General features: G+C 64.2%; 2 protein-coding genes across 4 annotated transcripts in view; one reads left to right on the forward strand and one right to left on the reverse strand.

Moving 5' to 3' along the window:
* TMEM175 (transmembrane protein 175) overlaps positions 1-10,897 on the forward strand; it is a 26,716-nt gene extending 15,819 nt beyond the window's left edge. For 2 of the 3 annotated variants that reach the window (XM_078446392.2, XM_078446393.2), the window contains exons 5-11: positions 1,121-1,172; positions 1,540-1,575; positions 2,248-2,331; positions 2,790-2,954; positions 7,424-7,502; positions 7,652-7,787; positions 9,283-10,897. In XM_078446392.2, the coding sequence (XP_078302518.2) occupies positions 1,121-1,172; positions 1,540-1,575; positions 2,248-2,331; positions 2,790-2,954; positions 7,424-7,502; positions 7,652-7,787; positions 9,283-9,937 (1,207 nt within the window). In that variant the 3' untranslated portion in view covers positions 9,938-10,897. The remainder of the gene's footprint in view (positions 1-1,120; positions 1,173-1,539; positions 1,576-2,247; positions 2,332-2,789; positions 2,955-7,423; positions 7,503-7,651; positions 7,788-9,282) is intronic. The other variant, XM_081795456.1, reaches the window with a different exon arrangement.
* On the reverse strand, positions 10,287-23,335 carry DGKQ (diacylglycerol kinase theta). The gene is made up of 22 exons (XM_078446391.2): positions 22,936-23,335; positions 20,380-20,459; positions 19,569-19,668; positions 19,082-19,167; positions 18,865-18,990; positions 18,423-18,648; positions 18,180-18,280; positions 17,801-18,039; positions 17,618-17,708; positions 17,439-17,493; positions 17,258-17,319; positions 16,718-16,868; positions 16,255-16,293; positions 15,513-15,628; positions 13,781-13,932; positions 13,404-13,552; positions 13,127-13,305; positions 12,655-12,755; positions 12,344-12,490; positions 12,141-12,252; positions 11,911-12,063; positions 10,287-11,677 (listed from the first exon to the last, which is right to left on the reverse strand). The coding sequence occupies exons 1-22, from the start codon at positions 23,207-23,209 to the stop codon at positions 11,576-11,578; spliced, it is 2,841 nt and encodes a 946-aa protein (XP_078302517.2). The 5' UTR covers positions 23,210-23,335; the 3' UTR covers positions 10,287-11,575.
* Between the last annotated feature and the right edge of the window lie 1,939 nt (positions 23,336-25,274).

The following is a 25,274-nucleotide window of genomic DNA, read 5'->3' on the forward strand; positions in this document are numbered from 1 at the left end:
TAATGTCACGTTACACACCTGCTTTTAGCAAAATGACTGTTTCTGGTAGGGACGGTTGTCCCTTTGTAAAGGCTTAGGGGCTCCCCTGTCCACGCAGAGTGAAGAGGGGGGCCACGGCCACTCTCTGCCTGGTCCTGCTTGTGGCTGATGTGGCTGAGCTCCCTGTCACTCCAGCGGCACAGACAGGGCCACACAGCACCTTGTTTGTGTACTGGCTCGTCAAAGGCCACATCCTGCTGCCAGAGTTCCCAGAGTGGGCACAGATCCACCTAGGACCCTGGTGGCTGGGCCCATCTGCCCCAGGCTCAGTGGGTTGCCGGTGGGGCTGCTGTCCATGGGGGATATGACCCCTTTCTCTGACTGTAGGGGAGTGCGGGACCCCAGAGCCCGCCCTGGCCAGATGCAGATCTCCCAGGTGGGGGGAATGAGGCCCACTGAGCCCTGCCCAGGAGAAGGCCTTGTCCTCTGACCCCTCGGAGGGGGACTCCATGGAGGGCAAGGAGAGCAGGGAAAAAGATTTTTGTTTCTAGCTCCTGCATTGACCCTTGGTGAGCTCTGCTCACGTTCTCTGTGTTTAGTTTTCTGCTCATGATTTCCTGCCTTGAAATAAGAACCATCTGTCTGTTAATTAGGCTGTTTCAGTAGGTTAAGTGTATAACATCCTTGGAAGGATTTCCTTTTTTAAAAGTGGCCTTTGGGCACAAGACCAGAAGAAGGACTCCCCTGCCGGTTTCCAGTCTCCCAGGCAGCCAAGGGACACCCCAGAGCACTTGGGACACCTCCTGGGGGGGGTGCGTCCTCTGCTCCACAGGCTCTGAAGACACTGTCCCCAGAGCCACCACGTGCCTCGTTGGTTTCTACACAGTGATCCCAGCTCTGAAGCCACGCGCGTCGACTCAGAAGAGTTCGTGGAAATGTGAACAGTGTGATTTCTAGGGAACTTGGGTTTTCTTCTTTGTATTTTCAGTCTCTTCCAAACTTTGTACGCTGGGTAGTATCTTAAATTCGATTAAAAATGACCTTTTTAATGATATTTCTAATCCTCAAATGCTGGAACGTGTGATGCTATTAGAGCCACCTGATTGATGGCATGTCTTTCTGTTTTCCTTACGTTGTTTAGATTGTTCCAGGTTGTTGGGAAGATAGACGACACACTTGCCTTGCTCAACCTGGTGAGTCGTTTTCATTTCTTGAGAAACGATTATGTTTGTAATCCTGTGTTCCCCGGAGAAGGGAAGCAAGCGCTCAGCCTCTAGAGCCTCTGGTGTTGAGAGCCTGGGCACCCCCCGCCCCCCACTCCTGGACTCCTCACACATCCTCCCACAGGCACTGCCGACACATGGGCCCCCTCCCTTCTTTGTTCCACCGTGAGGGCATGAGCTGAGCTTCCTTGGGGTCTAGGAGTCGTACAGTGATCTGCCTCTGGGGCGGCGGCACTGCCAGAGGCCCCCCTGGGCGGCAGGGCCTGCAGGACACCTGGGGTGGCCTGCCTGCCTTCCCTCCTTAACCCTCAGCTCTCTCCTTCCTCCTCCTTCCTAGGCCTGCATGATGACCATCACTTTCCTACCTTTCACTGTAAGTACCCTGCAGTTGCCCCCTGGGTCCAGCCTGCCCTCCCCTGGGCAAGGGGACTCGACCCGGGATGCTCCCTCCTCAGAAACTCTCAGACCAGCCGGGTGGCCCGAGGCCCGACCACAGAGTTGCAAAGAGGAGAGAAAGTTCCAGGGGAGCCAGTGGCAGTCGGGTCTGCTCTAGGGGTGGGACACACCTGGGGTCTCCAGGCCGTTTGAAGGGGGAGAGGCTTCCAGGGGCCCCCAGCAGGGACTACGATGGCAGAGACACCAGCTTGGCCACTGAGGGTCCAGCGAGCGGCATCGCTTCCACACCCCTGCCCCCGGCCCCTGCACGGCCCCCACCTCACCGCCTCCTGCCGTCCCGGGTTCCTCCCCAACTTGCGGCCCCCACATCGCCTCCCCCAGGGGCTCTTCCACAGCCTGGCCTCCCCCTGTTTGCGCCTGCCCGCACTCCCTGTCAGTCCTGACCGAACAGTGGTCTGGGCATGCAGGGCCGTGCGTCAGAGCATCCTTCGTGAAAGTGAGAACGTTGCAGCTTTAAAGGCTCAAAGCATTCTGTGGGTTGCTCCGGGTCTGCTACCACCCCGGACCGCTCTGTCACTGAGTGCACGGCGCGCCTCAGGCACAGCAGGGCCCTGCACAGCCTGGTTTTGTCTTGTCTCTTTGGCTGCAGTTTTCCTTAATGGTGACCTTCCCGGAGGTGCCTCTGGGCATCTTCTTGTTCTGTATGTGTGTGATCGCCATCGGGGCCGTGCAGGTAGGACACCCCAGCCCGCCTCCCCCTCCCCATACACTTGTTTTCCTGGAGCACACACTGTGCACACGTGTAGGATGTGGCGTGTCGGCCGCAGTGAGAGCCGTGCAGAGCGGCTGCCAGAGGCCCCCAGCCGCAGGCTGCAGCAGGACGGATCCAGAGGCTTTTCGAGCCCGGACTCCCGTAGCGACACGGAGGGAGAGAGGCAGGGGGCCGCCCAGTGTCCTGAGGCACTCATCTGGTGGGGCAGGGTCCCGGAGACCCCCCCACACACGGCCCCAGGAGCAGAGCAAAGGCTCCTGTCCCCTCTCCCCACCCTCCAGGACACCCCGTGGGGAGCCTCCCAGCCGAACCTTCTTCTCTGGGGTCCCCACCCCTGAGGCACCTGTTCATGTCCACGGGTGGGAGGGGTTACTGGCCAGAAGCCTCTGCCCGGGCCCTGCATCCTGCCGCTCCCACAGGCGCTGATCGTGGTGTACGCGTTCCACTTCCCCCACCTCCTGAACCCCCAGATAGAGAGCTCCACCCACAGGACCCTGTATCGGCAGCACATCCTGGGCATCGTCCTCAGGGGCCCGGCCTTGTGCTTCGCTGCTGCTGGCTTCTCCCTGTTTTTCTACCCCTTGGTGAGTGGGGGAAGCAGGGGGGTGGGCAGGGGTGACATCTCACTGAGCAGATGGCCACAAGAGGGTGGGGCGGGGGAGGCACCACCGGGGAGGGGTACAGAGCTGTGCAAAAGTCTCCAGGGGCACCGGGCAGCACGTGGCCTGGTGCCCAGGGTGTCAGGGAACGTAGCTGGAGGGAAGGGCCCTCCCCCCGCTCCCCCCTGCTGCGGGGACCTGCTCTGCAGGTGAACGCGCACCACAGTCAGAGCCAGGCCTGGTCAGATGGGGGCAGCTGGTGGGCCATGCCTCACCCACGTTTTCCCCAAGTGGGCAGAGCTTTAAGACCAGAGGAGAGAGACACAGGTGCCCGGAGTCTGGGCTGTGCTCGTTCTCTTGGTGAGTACAGAGTCTGCACAAAGCTGCCAGGGCAGCCAACACTGCCCCGGCCGGGGCGGGGCGGGGGGGGGGGGGGTGTTTCCTAGCAGTGTTGCCATGACAGCAGGCAAGAAGCACCTTAGGAAAAACATTGATGAACTCGAGTGAGCACGTGGGAGAGTGGACAGAGCTGTGCCTGTCCTAAAGACATGCGTGGAGGGTATGAGCCACCCAAAGAAAAAGCAAAGAAAGAAAATTCCTGAACTAAAGGAAACTGAAAAGTGGAAAAAAAAACAGAAGCGAAGCTGTTGGCAGAAGGAGCCCCATTGTGCAGCCCGGCTGAGGAGAGCCAGGGTCCCAGGTGGGGACTGGCTACCGAGTCTCAGGAAAACCCAGGTGTGGTCAGAGGTCAGGATGCTTCACACGGACATCTCTGGTTCAGTCTTCGGTGCTCTCCACTCCGCACCCTGCACTTCAGGGGATGCGAGAACTTGGAGCTGTCTCGGCCAAGTCACAGAAATCAAGGTTGGCGAGTGCCTTTTACCTGTCAGCTAATTTTTTTTTTTAATTTTTTTTTTTTTAACGTTTATTTATTTTTGAGACAGAGAGAGACAGAGCATGAACAGGGGAGGGGCAGAGAGAGAGGGAGACACAGAATCTGAAACAGGCTCCAGGCTCTGAGCTGTCAGCACAGAGCCCGACGCGGGGCTTGAACTCATGGACCGTGAGATCATGACCTGAGCCGAAGCCGGATGCCTAACCGACTGAGCCACCCAGGCGCCCCAGCTAATTTTTTTTAATGTTTATTTATTTTGAGAGAGAGAGACGGAGTGTGAGCAGGGGAGGGCCAGAGAGAGGGAGACACAGAATCCGAAGCAGGCTCCAGGCGTTGAGCTGTCAGCACAGAGCCCGACGTGGGGCTCAAACCCACGCATCGTGAGATCATGACCTGAGCAGAAGTCAGATGCTCAACCGACTGAGCCACCCAGGTGCCTCTCGGCTAATTTTTTCTTTAATGTTTATTTTGAGAGAGAGAGAGTCCCAAGCAGGCTCCGTGCTGTCAGTGCAGAGCCCGACGCGGGCTCCGTCCCAAGAACTGCAAGGTCAAGAGTCGGCCACTCAACCAGCTGAGCCCCCGATGCCCGTAGCCATCAGCCAACTTAATAGGAATATTGTTCTAGCAATGCTTCGTCTTCCAGAAATTGAGGGAAATACTGACAAGCAGCTGTTTCAGAGTTGATGGTGGAAGCTTGTGCACGGTTCCCGCCTTTACCCGAGCGCTCGTGAAGAACGGCGAGGTTTCAGAACCAGAGCGTCGTAAATATGAAGAAATGGTTGATGTTCTAGATGTCTAGTGCACATTTCAAGAGAATTCCAAGTTTGAAACAAATAGGCGGGCAAGGGCCACTGCAGAGCATTGTCTGCGTGCTGGGGGCTGGGGGCTAAGCGTCCCAGGCGCCCTGAGGTCAGGTCCAGGCAGGCAGGGTGAGGGAGGGGTACGCCAGTGTGCAAGCAGGCAGGCAGGCAGGCAGGTGTGGGGGGTGAGGGCAGGCCTCAGGCTTCTGCTTGGTCTCCTTAGTCTTGAGCGTGTTTAAATTGAAGGGGGTGCTGGTGGGAGGGGTGCGTGGAGTCAGGCAGGGCGTTCTTGGCCGTGGCCTGCAGTGGGGTGGCTCCCGGTGGGCAGGGCAGGGCCAGCAAGGGGGACGCACTGGACAGGAGTAAGGGGCAGCTGGCCCGAGGCCGCGTACACATCCTGGGGGGCAGCCTCTCCCGGCTGCGCATTCATGGTGGCCGACAGCGGGTGTTGGTTGGACAAAGTCAGGGGCTGAGGATGGTGGAGGTCGTTGCGTGGAGCGTGGAGGGACAGCTGGGGTGTGGTATGGGCAGTCGGGACGAGCAGAGCTGAGGACCAGGGCAGGCCATGCCCACTGCCAGGGCCTGGACCGGGAGCCTGGGCTGAGTGGGCAGTGTCCATTGGGTCCACGAGGAGCCTAGACAGTGACCTTGCCCTGATGCCATGATGACAGTGGGGGAGGGGCACCTCAGCCACCAAACAGGAAACGGAGGGCTGGGGGGCCCAAGTGACCAGCGGGTCCAGTGGCCTCCGAGGGTAGGCTCAGGCCGTGGCGCTCTGTGATGGAACAGTCTGCTGTCAGTCCGCCCCCACCCACCTGCCCATCAGCCTTCCTCTTGTTGCCTTCTTCCCTCTCCCCCTGCCGTGTGGCTCTGATCCTTTGCCCTCTCACCTCCTCACCTGGAGCCCCATTGCCCGCCACCACCTGTGACACAACACATGCAAGCTTCCTGCCCCCCAGGAAGCCCGTGGTCTCCATCCTCCTAGACATCCTTGCCACCCCCGCCCTCAGCCAGATGCTGTGCTGGGTTCACCTTCTAGATCCAGCCCTTCTGACCACCCTGGCCCGGGCCATCCCGGTGTGGCTGCCTTCCTGCAGCGGTGACGTTCTGGGGCCTCCGCCTTGGGCCTCTCATGCCAGCATCTCGTAGGAGCCACTTGTGTCATTTCTCTGTCCCCTCCCCCCCCCCCCCCCCCCCAGATTGGGATTCCTCCTCCCCTGTGGCTCCCTCCCGCCAATCCTGCAGGGCCTGCCCACCGATCGGCCTCCTCCCACCTGCTTCACACCCGGGAGGCCCGTCCCTCAGTGTGTCTGCTGAGTGATGTGGTCGGGGCTATAAACAGATCTGTGGTGCTGGCCTTCGTCATCTGTCTGCAGTGTGCCACTGTCTCCCTGATGGTACTCCCCGCGTCAGGTGACCCTGAAGTACTTGGCTTGCAGGACAGAAGGGGCGGGAGCCCCCCCTTGAGCGCAGGCCTGGAATGGGGCAGCGGTGGCAGGAGGAGGCGCCTCACTGCGGGGGTGTCGGCTGTGTGGGTACCACAGCCGCAGGGTGAGCAGAGCCCTCGTGGGACCTGCCAGTCTGCCCCAGCCTTTCTTGTTCAAATTACTGGGTGTGTGTGCAGTGAAGCCCATGCCACTGTGTCCTGTAAACACCATCCAGCGGCAATGATGGAGTGCACATCGCGTGCAGCCGCCACCTCCACCTCCTTCTGGAATGTTTCTCTCACCCCCCCCCCCCCCCCCCGCTGCCTGGAAGCCACCAGTCGACTTTCCGTCTCTCTCTATGGATCTGCCTGTGCTGGGTAATTCATGTAAATGGAATCATAAAACACGAGGCTTTTATGTCTGGCTTCTTTCGTTCAACATAACGTTTTCAAGGTTGGTTCACGTCGCCCCAAGTGTCAGGACTTCCTCTCGTCGGGTGGACCACGTTTTCTCACCCGCGCGTCTGTCGACGGACTCCGGGTTCTTGCTCGTCTTAGCTGATGTGAACAGTGCTGCTGTGAACGTGGGGTGCACGCACCTCTTGGAGACCCTGCTCTCAGTTCTTCTGGGTGCACACCCGGGCCAGACGTGGGCTTACTGGATGGCAGGGGGAGGCAGGCGTGGGCTTGCTGGATGGCCGGGGGAGGCAGGCGTGGGCTTACTGGATGGCGGGGGAGGCGGGCGTGGGCTTGCTGGGTCGCAGGGAGAGGCGGGCGTGGGCTTACCGGATCACAGGGGCTCCCTGTTTGATTTTTGGGGGACCCGCCACATTGTTTCCGCAGCGGCGGCACCAGTTTACGTCCCACCGGCAGAGCGCGGGCTCCCAGTTTCCCCACACCCTCGCCAAGGCCCGTGGACCCGCTTTTCTGAGGGCCGTCTTCCCCCGGGGTGTGGCGTGGGGTCTCCTGGTTCCGCTCTGCCTTTCCCTGAGGCTCGGTGACGCCGAGCACCTTTCCGTTCACGGGTCGGCCACGGCGTCTTCTTTGGAGAAATGTCTGCTCCAGCCCTTTTCCTTGGGTGCTCGTTTCTGTGCCGTGGAGGCGAGGAGTTTCCACCTGTGCTGGGCGCCAGGTCCTCCTCTGCCACGCGGGCTGCCGTGTGCTCTCCCGTTGTGTGAGAGGTGCTCTTGGATGCACGCACGGCTTTCAGCCTGATGAGGTATAATTCACCTGTTTCGTAGGTTGCGGGTGCTGCCAACCCTTTGGAGCGGGTGGCTCCTGGGTGGGATTTCTGGTGCAGCGTCACCTCCTGACATGTCTGTGTCTCATACAGTCGTACCTGCTGATGGCGACGGTCATCTTCCTCCCCTACGTCAGCAAGGCCTGCAGCTGGTGCAAGGGCAGGCTTGTGGGTAGGTGTGCGGGCAGGCTGGTGTGTGGGGCCTCGGCACTGCTCCCCAAGGCCTGTGGAGCATGGGAAGGGCCCAGGCGCCCGTGACGGCCAGGCGTCCCTGCAGAGTCCCCTCCCCTGGCCAGCTCCTCCCTCCTGGCACATCCACAGGCCCCCAAGAGCCCCCAGCTCACAGTGTGGAGTTCTTCACATTTGACCTGCACGAGCCTCTCAGCAAGGAGCGGGTGGAGGCCTTCAGCGACGGGGTCTATGCCATCGTGGCCACACTCCTCATCCTGGACATCTGGTAAGGACCCAGGCCTGAGGAAGGGGTCCGTGGCATGCCTGTCTAGAGGGTCTCTCTTCATCCAGCCCTACGCAGGCGGGTGCTGCGGCCTCCCGCTGCCACCCTCCCTGTGGAACGAGTCCTACCCTGGCCGGAGCCCCCTCCAGAATTCAGGGTCTCCATGGGAGAGCACAGGTGGAGGCAGGGGGCACCAGGGCCACACGCAGGGTCACTTCTCCCTTCCCCAAGCTGGGCAGATTGGGGGCAGGCGGGCTTCCCCCACCTCCATTCTCTCCTCCCCCTTTAGGCTTCACCCCCAGGCCAACCGCCCCTTCCCCTGCCATCCCCCATCCCCCATGCCAGTCCTCCCCCCCACCCCTGTCCCTTGTCCCCACCCCCGGGGCTCCTCCTCCCGCACCCTCTGTTCTCATTTTTCCCTTCACTGTGCTCCACCTGATCTGCCTCTTCATTCTGTCAAAGTTCGAATTTTCGTTCCTGCATTTTTGGGTTTTGTCTGCTCCCCCCCCCCCCCCCCGGAAATTTTTCATTCTTTTTTAGACCCTTTTGTTTCTTTGGCCTTATTTCAATACATCCTTCTTTTGTTGGACGTGTTACAACACTGTGATTTTACATTTTGTATCTGGTAAACTCTTCACTTTCCTCATCCTCTCTTGATAGCTTTTTCCTACTGTAACTTGTGAATTTTTTAGAAATTGGGAGCAAGTGTTCACTGGTAATCAGTCTCCGAGGCCTAGACCTCAGGTTCCAGAATGATGTGGCTTTGCTCCTGCCCTGTGGCCAGGGCCATGCTAGCCCCAGTTCCCTTGCTGAGTGGCGGCACGGGCCGGCTGAGGCTGGGGGCCCAGGGGGCTGTGTTCCTTCCTCCACTCAAAGCCACCGTCCCAAGGACCTGGGGCAGTACCCCTGGCTCTGTCTCTTGCCCCTACCTGCAGATCCTTGCAGCTCCCTCCAAACCCCCAAACACACTTGTAGCTTCCCACTGTGAGGGCGGCAGGTTCTCTGGGCTGTGCAACTGGGGACATCCGTGGAAGGGAGAATCCTGAGAGATGCCTTGCAGTTATTCCTTACAATAAAGTGCAGCCCAGATCTGAGAGCCATAGAGGCTAACTGCCCCCCCCCCCCCCCTCAGATCTGCGGGACTGCTGCCCGAGTTGATTGGACAGCCACAGGAGAATGGACAGACCTCACGAGCACCCACCTGTGGAGGCCAGGGGGGCTGTAGGCTTGGGACCAGGGCTGCTCACCAGCCCGGGGCTGTCAGCAAAGTGCAGGCTGGAGTTAAATTTGAACTTCAGATGAACGTGTAATTGCTTAGTATACTAAGTGTGCATGTAGGATACAACAAAAGCTGTCTGTGCCCTTTATGTGAAATTCAAGTGTGCCTGGGAGCTAGGTGTAGCCCGCCCGACGGGGCTCGGGATGGGGTGGGGGCTGTAGCCGGACCTGACGCCCTGCGTCGAGGCTGTTATAAATGCTGTGTGTTGACCATCCTCAGCGAGGACAACATCCCGGACTCCAAGGACGTGAAGGAGAAGTTCCACGGCAGCCTGGTGGCGGCACTGAGCGTGTACGGGCCACACTTCCTGGCATATTTTGGCTCCTTTGCCACGGTGGGCCTGCTCTGGTTCGCCCACCACTCGCTCTTCCTGCACATCCGCAAAGCCACGCAGTCCATGGGGCTGCTCAACACACTGTCGCTGGCCTTTGTGGGCGGCCTCCCGCTGGCCTACCAGCAGACCTCGGCCTTCGCCCAGCAGCCCCACGACGAGCTCGAGAGCGTGCGCGTCAGCTGCGCCATCGTCTTCTTCGCCAGCATCTTCCAGTTTGCCATCTGGACCACGGCCTTGCTGCACGAGGAGGAGACGCTGCAGCCCTCGGCACGGTTCGGGGGCCGGGAGCACGCGTTCATGTTCGCCAAGCTCGCGCTGTACCCCTGTGCCAGCCTGCTGGCCTTCGCCTCCACCTGCTTCCTCAGCAGGTTCAGCACAGCCATCTTCCACCTCACACAGATCGCCGTGCCTTTCGGCTTCCTGCTGCTGCGTCTCCTCGTGCGCCTGGCCCTGGCCCTGCTGCGGGCCCTGCGGGGCCTCCCCCTGCCGGCACCAGGGGGCCAGGACGACGTGCGGTCCCCGCTCCTCCCGTCTCCCTAGTAAGTTCCACGTCCTCCCTGCCCCAGCCTGCATCCGGCCCACTGGGGCTTTATTTTCATTGTTCTCTTCTGGCGCCCTCGGGAGGTTTTCCACTTTGCAGAGTCTGGCAGCAAGTTCGCTCTGTATTGTGCGCGCCCGTGCCCATTTCGGTCCTAGGCCCGCGTTCTCCGTCGAGCCGACCCACACGGACGCCGGTAGTCGGGTGGCTCCAGGGGCAGCTGGGGGACCACAGCCTCAGCCCTGGAGGGGGCGTGGGTCCCCACCTTGGCCACCCTCCTGCAGGCAGAGCTCCCTGGCAGCTGCTGGGCAACCCACCCTGGTCACTAGGCACAGAGAACACAGGAGCGGGTCGGCAACGCCCAGACTGTATTTATCCTGGGTATAAATTATGATTACATTCAGGTAGTGACAGGTACACACAGGCCCTTGGTGCCAGGCCCACACTGCCCCATTTGGGCACACAGACGCACTTAAATACAGAAGGACAGACTCACCCTGACCACCACATACAGCCACAGACCAAAACCAACACCAAGGCCCGCAAAGCAAAATAATTACACCAACAGGGACACAACACACGGCTGTGTGCTAGAGGCACATGACACGAATGTTCTGCTACAAACGGCCACTACAGTGCATTTGTGCAGTTTTGGCAGAAGCTTGGGGGACGTGGCTGGCAGGGCCGAGCCAGGACAAGAGGGACAGGGGGTTCATGGGCCTTCCTGGAGGACTCAGGAGACACTCCTCCTGGGGCCAGAGGCTGGACTCCACGGGCCGTCTGAACTCTGCTTGGTGGAAGAACGCCGCAGTGGTCTGCCCGGCAGGCCTGCCCCACGCCCCTCCTGCCACGTCTCTGCCGCCACGAGCAGCAGCAAGGGGACCCACGAGCCCAGTCAGCTGAACAGATACTGGGACTGATTGTTGACAAACAGGTGATTAAAGCTGGCTCTTCCCACTTCATGCTTTGTAAACTTCCTCTGGGTCTCCCGGCCCCGGCCTGCCTGGATGTGTTTCTGGTCCCTTGCAGGCACGTTCTGCCCCACCCCTGTGAGGGCCCAGCTCCCCTGCTCTGCTGCTTCCTGGGCACCACACCATCTTCAGGCTGTTGGCCAAGCCCATCTGGTCTCAGGGCCCTCTCTGGAGGTGCAGCCCAAGCAGTCATACAGTGATGGGGCCAGGAGACAAGGCACCTTCCCCAAGACCTAGCAGGTGCCCCTGCCCAGCCCTCAATGGCCAGGGCATCCCAGGTCTGTACCAGGTGCACCCAGGGCCCACAGAGCTGGCTGTCCTATAGGAGCATCCAGGGAGATGGCTTGAGATTCAGTGCTGCCCACCTCAACAGGCTCGGGGCGGGGGGGCGGCAGTGAATGCAGAGGGAGAAGTGCCTGTGCTGCCCAGGATGGTGATGGTGGCCTGGACCCCAAGAGGCGAGAGCGTTGGCCAGCCAAAGCCCCGCACCCGCCCTGTCACTGGACCAGAGGCCAGGGGAGGAAACACCTGCCACCCACCCAGCAGCTTCCACGAGTCACAGGGATGAGGGGGAGACACCCCACGGTCAGAGCTATGGGCAAGTCCATCCGTGGCTGGCTGGCTGGCTGCTGCTGCTGCTGGATACACAGACCGTTCCAGGGCTCTCTGCTACTTGGGGTCCCCTTCGGGGACAGGCACCCCATCTGCTCGGGCATCCTTGGGGGTCCCAGCCTTCCTGGGTTTCTGCTTGGTCTTCCTGAGCATGTGGACCTGTCCCAGGACCAGTCAGGACAAAGGGCTGGGTGATCCTGCAGGCGCTATCTCGGCCCGCCTCCCGGCAGCTTCGGTCTGTTGAGCCCAGGGGGCCTCAGCGTGCAGGCCTCCCGGTGTGGCGTTCCGGGACAACTGGCTGCTGCAGCGGGCACTCGGCTGGCCACGGCCTTCCAGCACCACACCCGCCGCCCCGCCTGCTCAGGCCCCGCCCGGCCCACCCCGGTCCCTACCTTCGGCCCCGCAGCTGAGATGATCATGTGCCCGGGAGCCTGGATCCAGGGCTCGCCGTCTACCTGCACGGGCGTGGCCTTCAGGAGAGTCACGCGGAAGTAGGAGCCCTGGGCGATGCGGATGCCCGAGCGCAGCCCGCCCTGGACCTGGCCCTGGGAGAGTAGAGGGCCGGCTGGGCTCAGCGGCCCGAGGGGCCACACCGGGGCCCACCCGGCCTGCCCGCACTCACCATGTGCATGACGCCCGTCACCCCCACCACCTCCAGCAGCCCGTCATCCATGCGCGGCTTCTCGAACCTCGAGTCGCTCTCCGAGCCCCACAGATCGGCCCCCGAGCCCCAGCTGCACCGAGGGAAGGGCGCACGGGTAAGAGGGGCGAGGCCGCACGAGGGCCTGGAGCCCCACCTGCGGCCAGAGCCCCAGCCACTGGCACCTGGGGATGTTGATGAAGATGAGACCCTCGATGCTGGGCAGCTCCACCTCCCGCTGCTCCACCTGGAGCCGAATCTCCCTGTGCAGGCCGCGTGAGTGGCTGATCTTCTGCAGCCCGACCCGCACGTACACGCCCTTGTTGTGGAGCCTGCGGGGGTGCGCCCCTGTCAAGGCCGCGCCCTCGCCCTGCCCAAAACGGCCCCCAGGTTCCCGCCCCTACCCGCCAGTTCCCGCCGGCCAACCCCAGGAAGGGTGCCGTCGCCGGGGGGCGGCCCAGAGCAGTCCCAGCCCCCCTCCTGGCCCCTCCAGCACCTGCTGGTGAACTTGCCAGGCTCCTCCTCCCGCGCGTGGTGGAAGTCCAGGCTTAGCTCTGCGTCGATGCCAATGCCGCAGTAGTTACTCATCTGCACAATCTGGGGACAAGACGGTCTCGCGTGGCCCTGGTCAGCCCCCACTGGCTGCTCTCCGCCTTCCCCCAGCTGGGTCCAGCCTCCTCGTCTCCAACCCAACTCTGTCCCTGTTGCTAGGGCTGCCTCTGTCCAGTGACTGCCCTGCCCGGTGACCACCAGCACCTAGGGGGAGGTAGGCGTGGCACGTGGTGCCCACGAGGATCACGGCTGGCCTGGGATGTCCCCAACGAGTCACCGCTCTGACAGGGCCTCAGCTTGCCCGGTAACCGGGATGGCACTCGCACCTACCCCAGGTGGTGGCAGGGACGGGCGTGAACCCCCCAGCCTGCAGGGGGCCCGGCGGATGCCACACTCTCACCAGAGCACACGGATACCTTGGGAGGCTCCACATCTGCCGTGCTGTCCTCTGCACCTCCAGCCTCCTGAGCATCCAGCAGGATGGTCCAGCGGTCCATAAGCACGGCGTCAGCTTCGTCCACCGACACCAACACGGAGAACGGGTCCTCCCCACTGTAGCCCGCTCCCCAGCGGAGGACCCGGCCAAGGTCGTTCCCTGGGACACAGGCAAGAGAAGACTGACTCTCCACACCCACCTACCCACCACCACCCCCGGGCCTTGACTGAAGCATGGGATGTGCTGGCTGAGCCCACCTGTGCCCAGCGGCAGGATGGCCACAGAAGGCTCTGGGCAGGCCAGGTGGCGCCGCGTCTCCTCCAGGGCAGCGAGCACCCAACCCACAGTGCCATCCCCACCGCATACCAGCACCCGGAAGCAGGGCACCTGGGAGAACACGTGGAACCTGGCAACAGGGAAACAAGAAGTGCTCCTGCAGCCATTCCTACGCAGGTGCACAGCTGGTGGGAGCAGGAAGTGGTGACCCTGGGGCAGAAGGGGGCTGCAGTTCATCCCCCACACACGATGGCCTTGAGGGTTCTGACACGGAACCCCAACCTGTTCCCTTTGTGTGCAGGCACCCCTCCCGGAGCTTGCCAGACTGAGCAGCGCAGCGGGGGACCACTAGACTCACCCAGGAAGAGGCCCCCCATTGGTCAGCTCAAAGACCTGGTGAGGGTTCAGCAGCTTCCGGAAACTGCAGAGCAGGTCGCGGCCCTTGAGGCCTCCACTCTTGGGGTTCACAAACACGAGGAGGGGGCAGCAGTCTGGGGGCAGGTTCGTGTGCTGACAGATGGGGCGCTGGGTTAGGGCAGGTTCCCAAGGCCACCCCACGAAGGCAGTGCCTGGTGGCCCCCGTGGCACTGTCCGGGCAGTGACAGTCCTCCAATCTGGGGCCAGCCCCCTCCCAAGGAAGGCGCACAGGGGTCCAGCGGGCCACACGGCCACTCCCACCTTGCCGCTGACTGCTCAGGGCACCCCGTGCGGCAGAGGCACCCATAGTCGCTGGCCAGCAGAACAGAGATGAGGCCCGCCAGCCTGCAGCTCTGAGCACAAAGGCGGCGCCACACCAACTGTGACACGTGTCCCCAGGCCACGCCCGCTGCCTGATCCACGTAGCCCAGAAGCCCAGGCTGGACCCCCACGTGGGACTCTATCTGCCCCTCCTGGAGCCATGGGGCGCACGCCCCAGGAGGAATGCGGCTCCCAGGGCCCCCACCGACCCACACGGCAGCCAAGAGCGGCAGCCGGGTTCACGGAGTGGCCCCGTGCCTCCCAGTGTGGGGAGTCCACCTCCCAACACCCCACCCTCAAAATACAGTGTCCGGAGACAGTGGTGGGGAGCTGAGGTCCCCGTGATGGGGAGGATAGGGGGGCTGAGGCCCCCACAATGGGGAATATGGGGGGCTAGGGTCCCCACGACGGGGAGGATGAAGGGCCAGGGTCCCGACAGTGGCGAGGATGGTGAGGGCACTGGGGTCCCTGCAGTGGGTCTGGGGTCCCCACCGTGGGAGGTCCTGGGTAACAGGCACAGGATCGGCCATGGCTGAAGGCCAGGACACACTTGGAGTGACCCACAGGGCAGAGCTGCTCGGTCACCCCTCACCCGCTCACCCCAAAGCAGGCAGCTGCCGGGAGACGGAAGGTGTGTCGGCACTTCCTGCCTGGCTGACAGCTGTCAGAGACCCCGACCTGCACACGCTGCACCCTCGCCAGGACAGCGGGACAGCACCGGGTCCCGACCCAGCTCAGGGTAGGAGAGGGCAGCCAGGAGCAGTCACCCACCCGGTCACAGACACTGAAGTCCCTCTGCCCTAATTCTGCTTCACCGGGTCAGGGGTCAGGAGTTAGGGCTCAGGGACAGAGCAGCCACAAACCTCTGGTGGGATCCTGGGGACCAGCAGGGCTGTGGACCAGAGGGTATTGCAAAGGCACAGAGCGTAGGGCGGGACCTGGGGCTCCGGCCCCTCACCCTGCCCTGCCCTGCGTGATGCCCACCCCGGCCCTGCACTCACCCCTAGCTCGCTCTTCTGGACACAGCCTCCAAAGTCAGGGAGCCCCACCCACTGGCCGGAGGTGGCCCGGGGTGATGGCAGGGGTCCCCGGGCCTCCCAAGCTGGGGGTATGGGGCAAGGGCCCAGTGACCCCACAGAAGGCAAGGGTCTGGCAGGGCGTCTGCACACACACAGCCTTTGGGAGGCAGCCGCCACGGGGCAGGTGCTGCGTCCTGTGGTCCTCACGCAGGCCTCTCACCCTTGGACCTCAGGCTCCTCCCTTGGTGTGACTTTGGCCACCACCCTGCACGACGGACAAACCGGTGGTGGGAGCCACGCCTCCCCAGGTGTCCCCCCAGAGCACCCACTCACCAACACATCTGGAAGCACCAGGGCAGTGAGCGGCCGGCCATGCACAGCCGTGTCCCTGACCAACATGTACAGTCGCTCCGCCTCTGCAAAGCAGGTCACGTCCAGCACCACTGCACCTGTAGCAGGTGCACTATAAGCTCAGGCCAGAGCCTCACCTTATCCCGCAGCCGGAAGGGACCCTGGCTGTGCCATCTGATGGCATTCACGTGACCAGGACCACCTTTCTGTGGAGCCTTTAAAGACGACGAGGCTCAGAGACAGGACGGGGTAGGTGGGTGCAGGTAAGGCCACCAGGAGGTGGGATGGAGTGGCCGGGGACACTCTGATCCCTGGCCCACTGAGCTTGCTGAGACCCGTGGTTTGGGGCGGGGGGGGGGGGGGGCACCCGCAAGAATGGAGAACAATGATACTACTGAGGACACACAGAAGGGACATGGGGCTCGTGGTAATGAATCCTCCCACTTTTGGGTAGATTTGAAGTTTCCATAAAAGAAGGTGCAAACCGAAGGGCAGAACAGGTTTTGGAGAATACGTCCTCTGCACCTCAGTCACGTTTTAGCTAAAGTGTTACAGCCCTGACGCAGAGAAAAAAAAAAACACACGTTTCCCTTGCCCGTGGTTCCCCAAGAAAAAGGTCAGGTTCTAAACAAAGTGAAACACAAAAACGAGGACAGGCCTTTCCATCTAACTCTAGGGAATGACCTTTGGCCAAGTCTGGCCACGGCTCACGGAGGCGGCTCACCTTGGGAGGAGTAGACGTGGCTCACAGACACCAGTCCAGCTGCAAAGACAGGCTGTCATCAGGGGAGCGCCCTGCCCCCCGGGGTGCATCCGCCGCCCCCCCCCCCCCCCCAGGCACGGCCACCTCAGCACGGCCATCCCAGGCAGTCCCACCCTGCCCCTCAGGCCAATGCTGCTGCCACTTCGCTTGCAGGCAGGTTCCCAGTGAGTCCCTCCCCCAGTCAGACCCAAGGGCAGAAAAGGCAGAGGCTGGAGCTCAGGAGTCTCAGAAACCCCTTGGCAGAGGTAAGCAGTCTGGGCCCTCGAGGTGAGACCCGAGGCCCACAGAATGGGAATCAGCTCTGCGAACGCTCAGACAGCAAGTGGCAGGGGAGGGGGGGGGGGCATAGCAGCCCCCACGGCCTGCTCTCTGAACCCCTGGTTGCCAGCAGCCAGTAGCCCCAGGTCAGGCCGGGCAGTCACACCTTTGGTGGCCACAGCCTCGTCCAGTAGGCTGCCATACTCCTGGGCAGACAGGCCAGGAGGCAGGCCACCGACAAACAGGCAGACGTGCGGGGCCACAGCTCTGCTCTCAGCCACGTAGAACCGCATCTGGTTCATCTGCCGTAGGGACGTCTGCAGGAAGGGGGCGGGACGCTGAGCCGGAGCACAAGAGGACAGCACCAGCACCCAGCCCCTCCACCCCCCTCATCCGGGAAAGGGGCCCTTGAAAAGATCCCGCAGGATAAACAGAAAAGGAAAGGAAGAACACACAGGCTTCCTCCCTTGGGACAAGCCACTCAACTCCCGGGGGGGGGGGGGGGGGGGGAGAGCAGGGTCTGTGGCTCTAAGCCCCACCTTCCAGAACAGGTGACCTTAGGATGCGGACAGACCCACCAGGCCCAGGGGGGTGGCACTGCCAGCCAGGAGGGACATGGTGTCCTGGGGGCAGACCCTCACTATGAGGTAGAGGCCACCGCCAAAGCCTGGCAGCTCCTTGGGGACCAGCATTCACCCCCAATGACCTGCCGGATGTCACGAAGCCGGTGGAGCAGGGGCTCTTCATCCGCCAGCACCGTCCGCTGGACTGCAAGGGTGAGAGGCGGGGCCTGTGAGCACCAGGCACCAGGCCCACCTCTGCGAACAGGCCTTGGGGAGCCCGAACGGCCGGTCGGTGGAGACAGCGACGGCAGGCCGCTCACTCACCTTGCCTGCTACCCATGAGCACCTCCACCAGCTGAAAGCTCTCAGGACCCTCGGCCTGTTGGGGGGAGGGGCGGGGGGCAGAGTTTGGGGGCCTCAGGCCTGGACCGCCCATTCCCCCAGGACACTCACACGGGGCAGCCGGCCCGGCAGGCTGGCCGGGAGCACCGGCGCGCACGCACCTGGCGCCCGAGCAGCGGAAGGACCTCCAGCACCACAGTCCGGGCGGTGCTCTGTGCGGTCACGCGGATGGACACGTAGGCCACACCCACCCTGCAGGGAACAAGCTCAGGAGCCTGGGTCCCACGGCCCCCACCCCTCCCAGCTCCCGCTGGCGGACCCTGGGCCTCGGGCCTGGGTCTCACTTGAGCCAGGCAGGGTAGATCTTCAGGACCTCCTGGGTGCGGGGCAGAGCACGGATGATGCAGGCCTCGGGCACGGCCTCTCGGGCCCCCGGGCCCCGGCCGCCCTCTTCCTCTGCAACCCCACCGCTCCAGGGTCTTCCCCGCGCCCCGGTGTCAGCGGCGTGCACAGGCTGGGGGAGCGCCTGCAGCTCAAAGTCCCGAGGGTCCTCGGTGACGTAGTAAGCCCGCAGCGCTGCCTCCTGCGGGGTGGGGGGGGGGGGGGGGGCCAGATGTGGACACGAGCCAGGGCCATGGTGTGTGCCCTGAAGCACTCCCGGGAAGGGGCCCTGCTGCAGCCGCTGGGGGGGGGGGGGGGGGGGGGGGAAGGGCGGGCTCTTACCAGCACCTCCTCGCTCCTGGCCAGGCGGGGGACAGTGATTACTCGAAAGTGGTTTCGCTGCAGGGCATCGTTCCCATCAAAGACCTTCAGGGTCTGCTTGCCTGCGCCAGAGAGAAGTGCTTATGAGTCCCCGGAGTGCAGGACGGGATGGCAATGGGGCAGGACGGGGCTGGGCACAGGACAGGTGATGGCATGAGGTGGGGGGGGGGGGGGGGGGGCAGGCAGCAGCTAAGAGGTACTTACTGGACTCCGGTGGCAGCACCTCTCGGCCCAGGCTGGCGGGGGAGCTTCCGTCCGCGCCATCGTCCCCCTCACCCGGCTCGGGGGCTGGGCTCTCAGAGATGCGGAAGCAGTGCATCTTACTGAAGTTGCGGGACAGCAGGCGCACGCACGCGGGGGGCAGCACCATGGTGTGCAAGCGCCCAAACGTGCACTCGGGGGCGAGCGCGGTGGAGCAGACGGAGTGGGCCTGGGGGGCGGGGCGCGGACGGCCCTCAGCCATTCTGCGGGGGCCGCGCTGGACACTCGGGCGGGCAGCGCCACCCTCGGACCAGACGGGTCCCCCCGCCCCAACCGAGTGCGAGGCAGACGGCCGAGGATGGAAAGGAGACACCCCCACATCCCCCGGCACCCGGCCCCACAGGCCCCGCCCACCGCACCCCTCGGGACCCCCGCCGCACCCCACCTGCACACCGCACCACTCGCAGCGCACGCCCGCCAGCACGTCGGAGGAGCCGCACGTCTTCCTGCACACCTCGCAGCGCGCACCCGACGGCAGGTTCCCCTCCCGCCAGTGGTGGTGGTGCGTGTCCTGCGGAGGGGACCGTCAGTGGCTCGGCCGGCCCCCAGCTCGCGCCCCTCGCCTGCCCCCAGGTTCGGGAGATCCGGCCCTGCACACTCACGTGGTCCCGGTGCCCGTCCCGGTGGCACTGGCGGCAGTCGCTGCAGGCGAAGGGCACACAGTCGGGGTGAACGTGCAGCTCACACACTGGGGGGTGGGCAGGGTTAAGGGCCTCTCGCCGCTCCCCAACGGGCCCTGCCCCCTTCTGGCGGGCATCTCTGACAAGGCTGGATCCAGACCACATGCTCTGGATCCACTTCCTTTAAGCTTCCTCATGTGCTGGGCGGGGGCCGTACCCGCCCCGCCCCCCGCACGGACGGCTGGAACCAGCGTCTCCTCATATGTCCCTGCCTGGCCCCCTGCACCTGCCTTCCTGTGCAGGCAGCTCTAGGATCCACGAACACCGCCCCCTCCCCCCCACCGCCATCAGTGCCCAGGACCCCGCCCCACCTCCTGCCCACCACCTCCACCAGCCACCTGGCCCAGGGGAGACCAGGAGCCTGGTGACGGGCTCAGACCAGAGGGCAGCCAGGCAGGCTCCGCCGTACCTTCGCAGCGGAGGGCGGGTGCCTCCAGGCCCTTACGGCACACGGCGCAGAACTTGCGCTTGTAGAGGCCCCGCAGGCCGAAGCAGTGGGCCACAGGGACCTAGAGGGAGCAGAGCTCCACCTCAGCCTGGGGCCTGCCCGCCAGCACCCTCACCTCCAATCCAGGCCCCCAGGCCTAGACCTCTGCGTCCCAGAGAGCCCCCATGGCCACCCACACCACCTGCCTGACCCCTGCAGTCCCCCCAGATCCGCCCCAGCCCCTCGGTGCCCCCCAGGGGTCCTGTTGGAATTGCCCAGCATGCCCACCTCTCCGCTCCCCCTATGGTCCTTGCAGGACCAAGCGTGGGCTGCTCCCAGCAGCCCCGAGGTCAGGCAGCCCCGTCTGCAGAGAGCAGCCCTGCTGGTCCGGCCCAGGCCTGATTCAGCTGTACCGCGCAGGAAGCCTGGGCCCTGGCTGCTTCCTCCAGGCCTGTTCCCCCGCCCCCATGACATATTTGGGGCAACTGGGATGAAGTGCATGCGGACAGAGGCCCACCAACAGGCAGGAGGAGCAGGGCCGGGTGCCAGGGACCTCAGGTGGGGGGCAGGGCAGAGGGTCACAGCCAGCGGGAAGCGAGGCCTGGCTGGTGCCCCGGGAGGGACTCGCAACAGGGATGCGGTCAGCATCCTCCGGGCCCAAACCAGCGCAAAGGAACAGTCCCACCCCATCCAACCAGCCAGACTGCTTCCCGGCCCAGGACCCGCCACCCAAGGCCTCCCCAGGCCTCCACCCACGCTCCCCGCAAGTCTGCTAGCCCACACTCGTACGCACTCGGACCAGGCTGGGTGCCACGCTCGAACAGGGCGTCTTCACATGCTTCAGGCACTTCTCGTGGGACATAAAGTTGCAGACTGTGGGATGAGAGCTGCGTGAGTCGGCCCCCGACCCACCGGGAATCAAGAGACCCCAGGGCCTGGCATGCAAAAGGGAGGCCTTGGCAAGCAGAACCACCGAGGGCCAGGGCAGTGCACTGACCGCAACGGGCCCACTCTGCCGGAGCCGAAGGGGGGTCGGTACGGGCTGTCACCGCAGCCCACGCCCCAGCTCTAGCCCAGCCCTGAACGATGGCGCAAGCAGGTCCCACCATCTCCACTGTCTCGGGGGCATGACAACAGCCTCACCCCCAGAAGCGCCATGGACACCCTGACCCTCTGCCCCACCCCACCTCTCATCCCCAGAGAGCCCAGAGCCGGGATGATGGCGTGTCTTAGAATCCTGAGAGTGGCCCCTGCCCCTTGCACCAGGCCAGCTCTCCTTCCAATGTGTGGGTCCTGAGGGGCAGGCAGGCGAGCGGGCGTCTCTGCACATCCCCCCAGACCAGCTTCACCAAGGACATCCTTCCCCCACCCCCAACTCTAAATATCCCTAACTCCCCCTCCCACCCGTCATGTGTCTGCTGAGACCAGAGCTAGCCCTGTGACGGGCCAGGAGCCCGAGGCAGGCGGGCGACCAGCCGAGCCACAGCTGCCCTTGCCCCTGCCCAGAGGCTCCAAAGGCAGTGAGTGCTCAGACCTGTGCTGTGCCCCCGAGGGCCACCCATCCTGGGGAGGCCGCGGAGGCCACTGAGACAGGAGGCCCAGAGAGCCCAGCCAGACTAAGGCCCGGAGATGGACAGGGTGAGGGGGCAGTGCAAGAGAAAGGGGCCTCTGGCACGCATGCAGCGGTGAGGGGGTGGGGCAGGGCTGGGCCCCCTGGGCTAGGACAGGATGGACAAGGTTGTTGGGGGCTGGGAAGTGAGCAGGTGGCAGAGGGACTCCCCAACACCACCTTTAGTGAAAAGTGTGACCACAGGGGCCATGAGACAACCCGTCCCCCCCAATCCCCAGAAGGACGCAGACAAGGCCCCCCACGGGCCAGCAAGGGCAGCCCTCAGTCCTGGCTTCAGAAAAGCCACAGCAGGCTGGAGTCAGAGAGGAGTGGGGAGGCAGAGGCGGGGTGAGCACTCCAGCTGGCTTCCCCTCCGGGGCGCGCAGACCAGCTCTGTCCTGGGCTGGGCAAGTGGCACCCAGCCCCCTCCTCTGGCCGGCAGAGATAGCACCTGATCACCCCACATCCCACATCCTGGGTGCTCCCTGGCAGGGGAGGAGGCTCTTCCTCCCACACCCTCATCTGGTCCCTCTGCTTACCCAAATTACCAGCCCGTTCTCCACAGAGGCGGGGAGAACGTCCACGCGGCTGCCCAGTGAAGGCTTCACATCGTCCCCAAGCCCCACTTCCTTCCCCGAGCTGCTTCACCCCTTATTCCCAGGGCCCCACTTATGAGAGGCCACAGCCATGAGGGGGACCCTGGGTCTAGCCTCAGACCTGGAGCTGACTCAGCTGCAAATGCAGGTCTCCCACCTCAGCGAGTCTCTGGCATGGGAGAAGGTAGGGCGCTAAATGTCTCTGATATGAGAGGAACCAGCGGTGACTCCCCCCATGCCAGCTGGCCAGGCCACCTGGTGCAGCACTGGGGGATCAGGACAAACACGCCATTTTCTTTGGCAGAAGGCCCAGCCGCCTCCACCTGGTCGAGCCTTCTCTGTAAACCTTAAGTGGTCCCCCTGTCCCCAGAGCCAGAAGCCCCAGAAGCCTGTCTTCCTGAGCGGAGCAAAGGCTCTCCCCTGCCACTCTCCACACCCCTGGGCAGCTGTGGTCCTCAGGGCCCGCCCACCTGCCCTGCTGCGGGGAGCAGGACCCAAGGGAACAGACCCTGGAAGCTTGCACCCTTGCTGCCCGAGAGTCAGAGGAGGGAGGGCCTCCTCGCCCAGCCAGCCAGCTTGGCAGCTAGGTGGGAGTCCTGTTGGGGCATGCTGCACTTGGCCCCTGTGGGCAGCAGTGTGTATGCAGGGCAAGAAAGGCCCAGCACTGAGGCACGGGAGCCAGTGGCCCAGATCAGCCCTGCCCGTCCACACTGCTGCCCTTGCTGCCCCAGCTGATGGCAGTGAGGAGCCCAGAGCAGCCCCACCTGCTCGGGGTGAACTGGCCTCATCCCCCAGTCACTGCACCTGCCCCACGTAGCCCACAGTGCTCTTCTCCCATTGAATCCCAACCCAAGTGAGGAAGCCCAGGGAGCACAATTTTCCTGAGACCCACAGCCCTGGGGAAGGGGCCGCGACCACCTGACACTCCCGAGCCCCTGGAACTGCCAGTCCTTATCACCTCCATGGAGAGGTTCTGGGGCCAGCACGATCCTGCCCCGTAGGGTAGGCGGCTCTGTCCAGAAAAGGCTATCGCTGGGAATACACAGGTCAAAGGTGAGGAGCCCATTCTGGGCCCGGAGGTGGGGGAGCGGGGGGGGGGGGGGGGGGGGGGACCGGGGTCTGTGATGGGGTCGCGGGCGCTCACCGTCGCACAGGAAGCCGGCCAACCCCCAGATGAAGTCGGAGCAGAGGTGGCAGAAGGTGGGCTTGGTTAGCGTCACCTTCCGGAAGCTGTGGCCAGTCGCGGCGGGGCCTGGGGGCCTGGCGCCCGCCCGCTCCGGGCCCGACCCCGACCCGGGTCCCGGCCCCGGCCGCGCGCGGCCTCTGCCGCCTAGCTCCGGGCTGGAGGACGGGCTGCCCGGGCGCGGCGAGCTGCCGCCGAGCCAGGCGCGAGCCCGGGGCTCGGCCGCCGCCGCCATCCTTGCCCAGGGCGGCCCGACCCCCGGCGGCGGGCGAGAGCCGGGTCCGAGCTGCGGGCGAGAGGGGCCGCCACCTCCCCGCCGACCTCGCCGTCCGAGCCGGTCTTCCGACTGCGCCCGCAGCCACCGCGCAGGCGCGAACCCGGGAGGCGGGGCCAAGTCGGCGGGGGCGGGGACGGGGGCTGGGGCTGGGTGGGGCGGTGGGCCTGCTGGGGCGGGGCTTGGAGAGGCGGAGCCGGGAGGTGGGGCCCGCGGGGCCGGGTGGGGCGGGGACGGGAGAGGGGAGCTGGACGGCCTCCGGGGCAGGGTCCGAGCCCGGGTGGAGCGGGGACCGCGTGGGGAGGCCCGGAGGGCAAGGGGCTGGGGCTGGGCTCCGGCCTGCGCCCGAGCCGGGACCGGGTTCCACGCACGCAGCCTCCCCACGACGCCGACGCGAGGCTTTTGCACCTGCGGCGCCCGGACCCGCGCCTGCGCAGGCGGACACCTCCCACGCGACACCCGGATCCCGCCAGTGGTTCGCAGTTGCCCGGGGCGGCCGGGCGAGCGCGCGGCAGTGCTCAGGGGCCCGAGGGTGGGGTTGGGAACCAAGGCCTTCCTCCCCTGGGTGTCTCCGCCAGCTGTGCGTGGACGACCCCGTTTGCTGTGTCTTCGCACGCGTGGGCCCTTCCTCACCCGGAGTACCCACAGGCCCCGGCCCCTGCCCTCAGCTCAGATGGGGACCTCATGAGGGTCCGGGCCAGCAATAGCCACTGCCTGCATGACCCCCTCCCCACGCTGACGTTGCTGCCCTGCCTGTTCGCAGATGGCGCCCCCTCCCATCAGCTCCCCAGTGGGAAGCCTGAGGGCCCAGCATCCCTCCCTCTGGGCCCTGGCCTCTTGCTCCCGTGGGGGGGGGGGGGGGGCTTTCGTGACGGCTCAGAGGCCTCCTGGACTCCTTCCTGGTAGGAAAGACCCGCCCGTACCACACTCCCAGGGAAAGGAATGAGTTCCACCCGCCAGCCCTGCCCAGAAGGCTGGCTACGAAGGGGCGACCCCAGCACACACAGCTTTGTTTTGTCCAGGTGGCGCTGGGGACGTGTAGGCGACATGTCCATGAAGGTCGCCCTGGCCCCATTTCCTGCCAGCACTCCGGGGTCCTTCTTCTGTGGGCCTGACCGCAGACTGCAATGCCCACGGCCGAGCTGGCAGCTGTGGGCCAAGGGGCTTCTTGGGGGGCCCACCTGGTCCGCACCGTGCCTTCCTGGGCGGTTCTCCAGCCAGGCACCCACCCGGGCAGGGTAAGAATGAGCTGCAGGGAGGGACTGGCCAGGGGTGTAGGGAAGAGTAGAGCCCCAGGGTCCCAGAGGAGCAGAAAAACAGGGTGGGGGACACAGCCGGGGAGAATAATGTCCCAGGAGAGGGCATAGTGACCACAAATGCTACGAAGGAAACGGCTGGATGTGTGCAGGGCTTGTGGAGGGAGGGACAGAGAGGGTTACACTGCCCTGGTTGGCTGAGGGGGTCCAGGTGCAGACAGCAGAGGGAGAGGGAGGGCAGTGCCAGAGTCCGGGTCCTGAGAAGGCAGAGGATGCCGGCCCTCAATCCCAGGAGGGGGCTTCATTTGTCCAGAAACTTCACAGAGCACCCGCTGCACATCCCAAGCACTGGGCTGGCATGTCTGCCCTCCTGGAGCTGAGTTCTGGGGGGGACCGACAACAAACTGAAAAATAGCCTGGAAATGCCAGTTTGTGTTTGGTGCCAAGTGGTCGGAGGGAGCCGGGACTGAGTGCCCGGGAGGGGCAGGCCTGGGGTGGCAGGAAGGCGCCCAAGCAGAGGAAACAAAGGGCTCACAGGCCCTGGTCCTCTCCTGGTCTCCTCGACCCCCCCGTTCTGGCTTCAGCCCACCCAGCTCCCCAAACCGGCCCTCAGCCAGGTGGCAGGTCATAGGTGAGGGCCAGGCCAGAGAGCCAGGCCCCAGAACCGACCTGCCTCTTGGCCCCGAGGGGACTATGACCCACGTGCCTGTGAGAAGGCGGAGATTTCTATGGAAGACCGCTCCACGGGATCCAGACTACCGCTGACTTCT

Source organism: Panthera onca, chromosome B1 (assembly GCF_046562875.1).
Source record: "Panthera onca isolate mPanOnc1 chromosome B1, mPanOnc1 haplotype 2, whole genome shotgun sequence".
Taxonomy (NCBI): Eukaryota; Metazoa; Chordata; class Mammalia; order Carnivora; family Felidae; genus Panthera; species Panthera onca.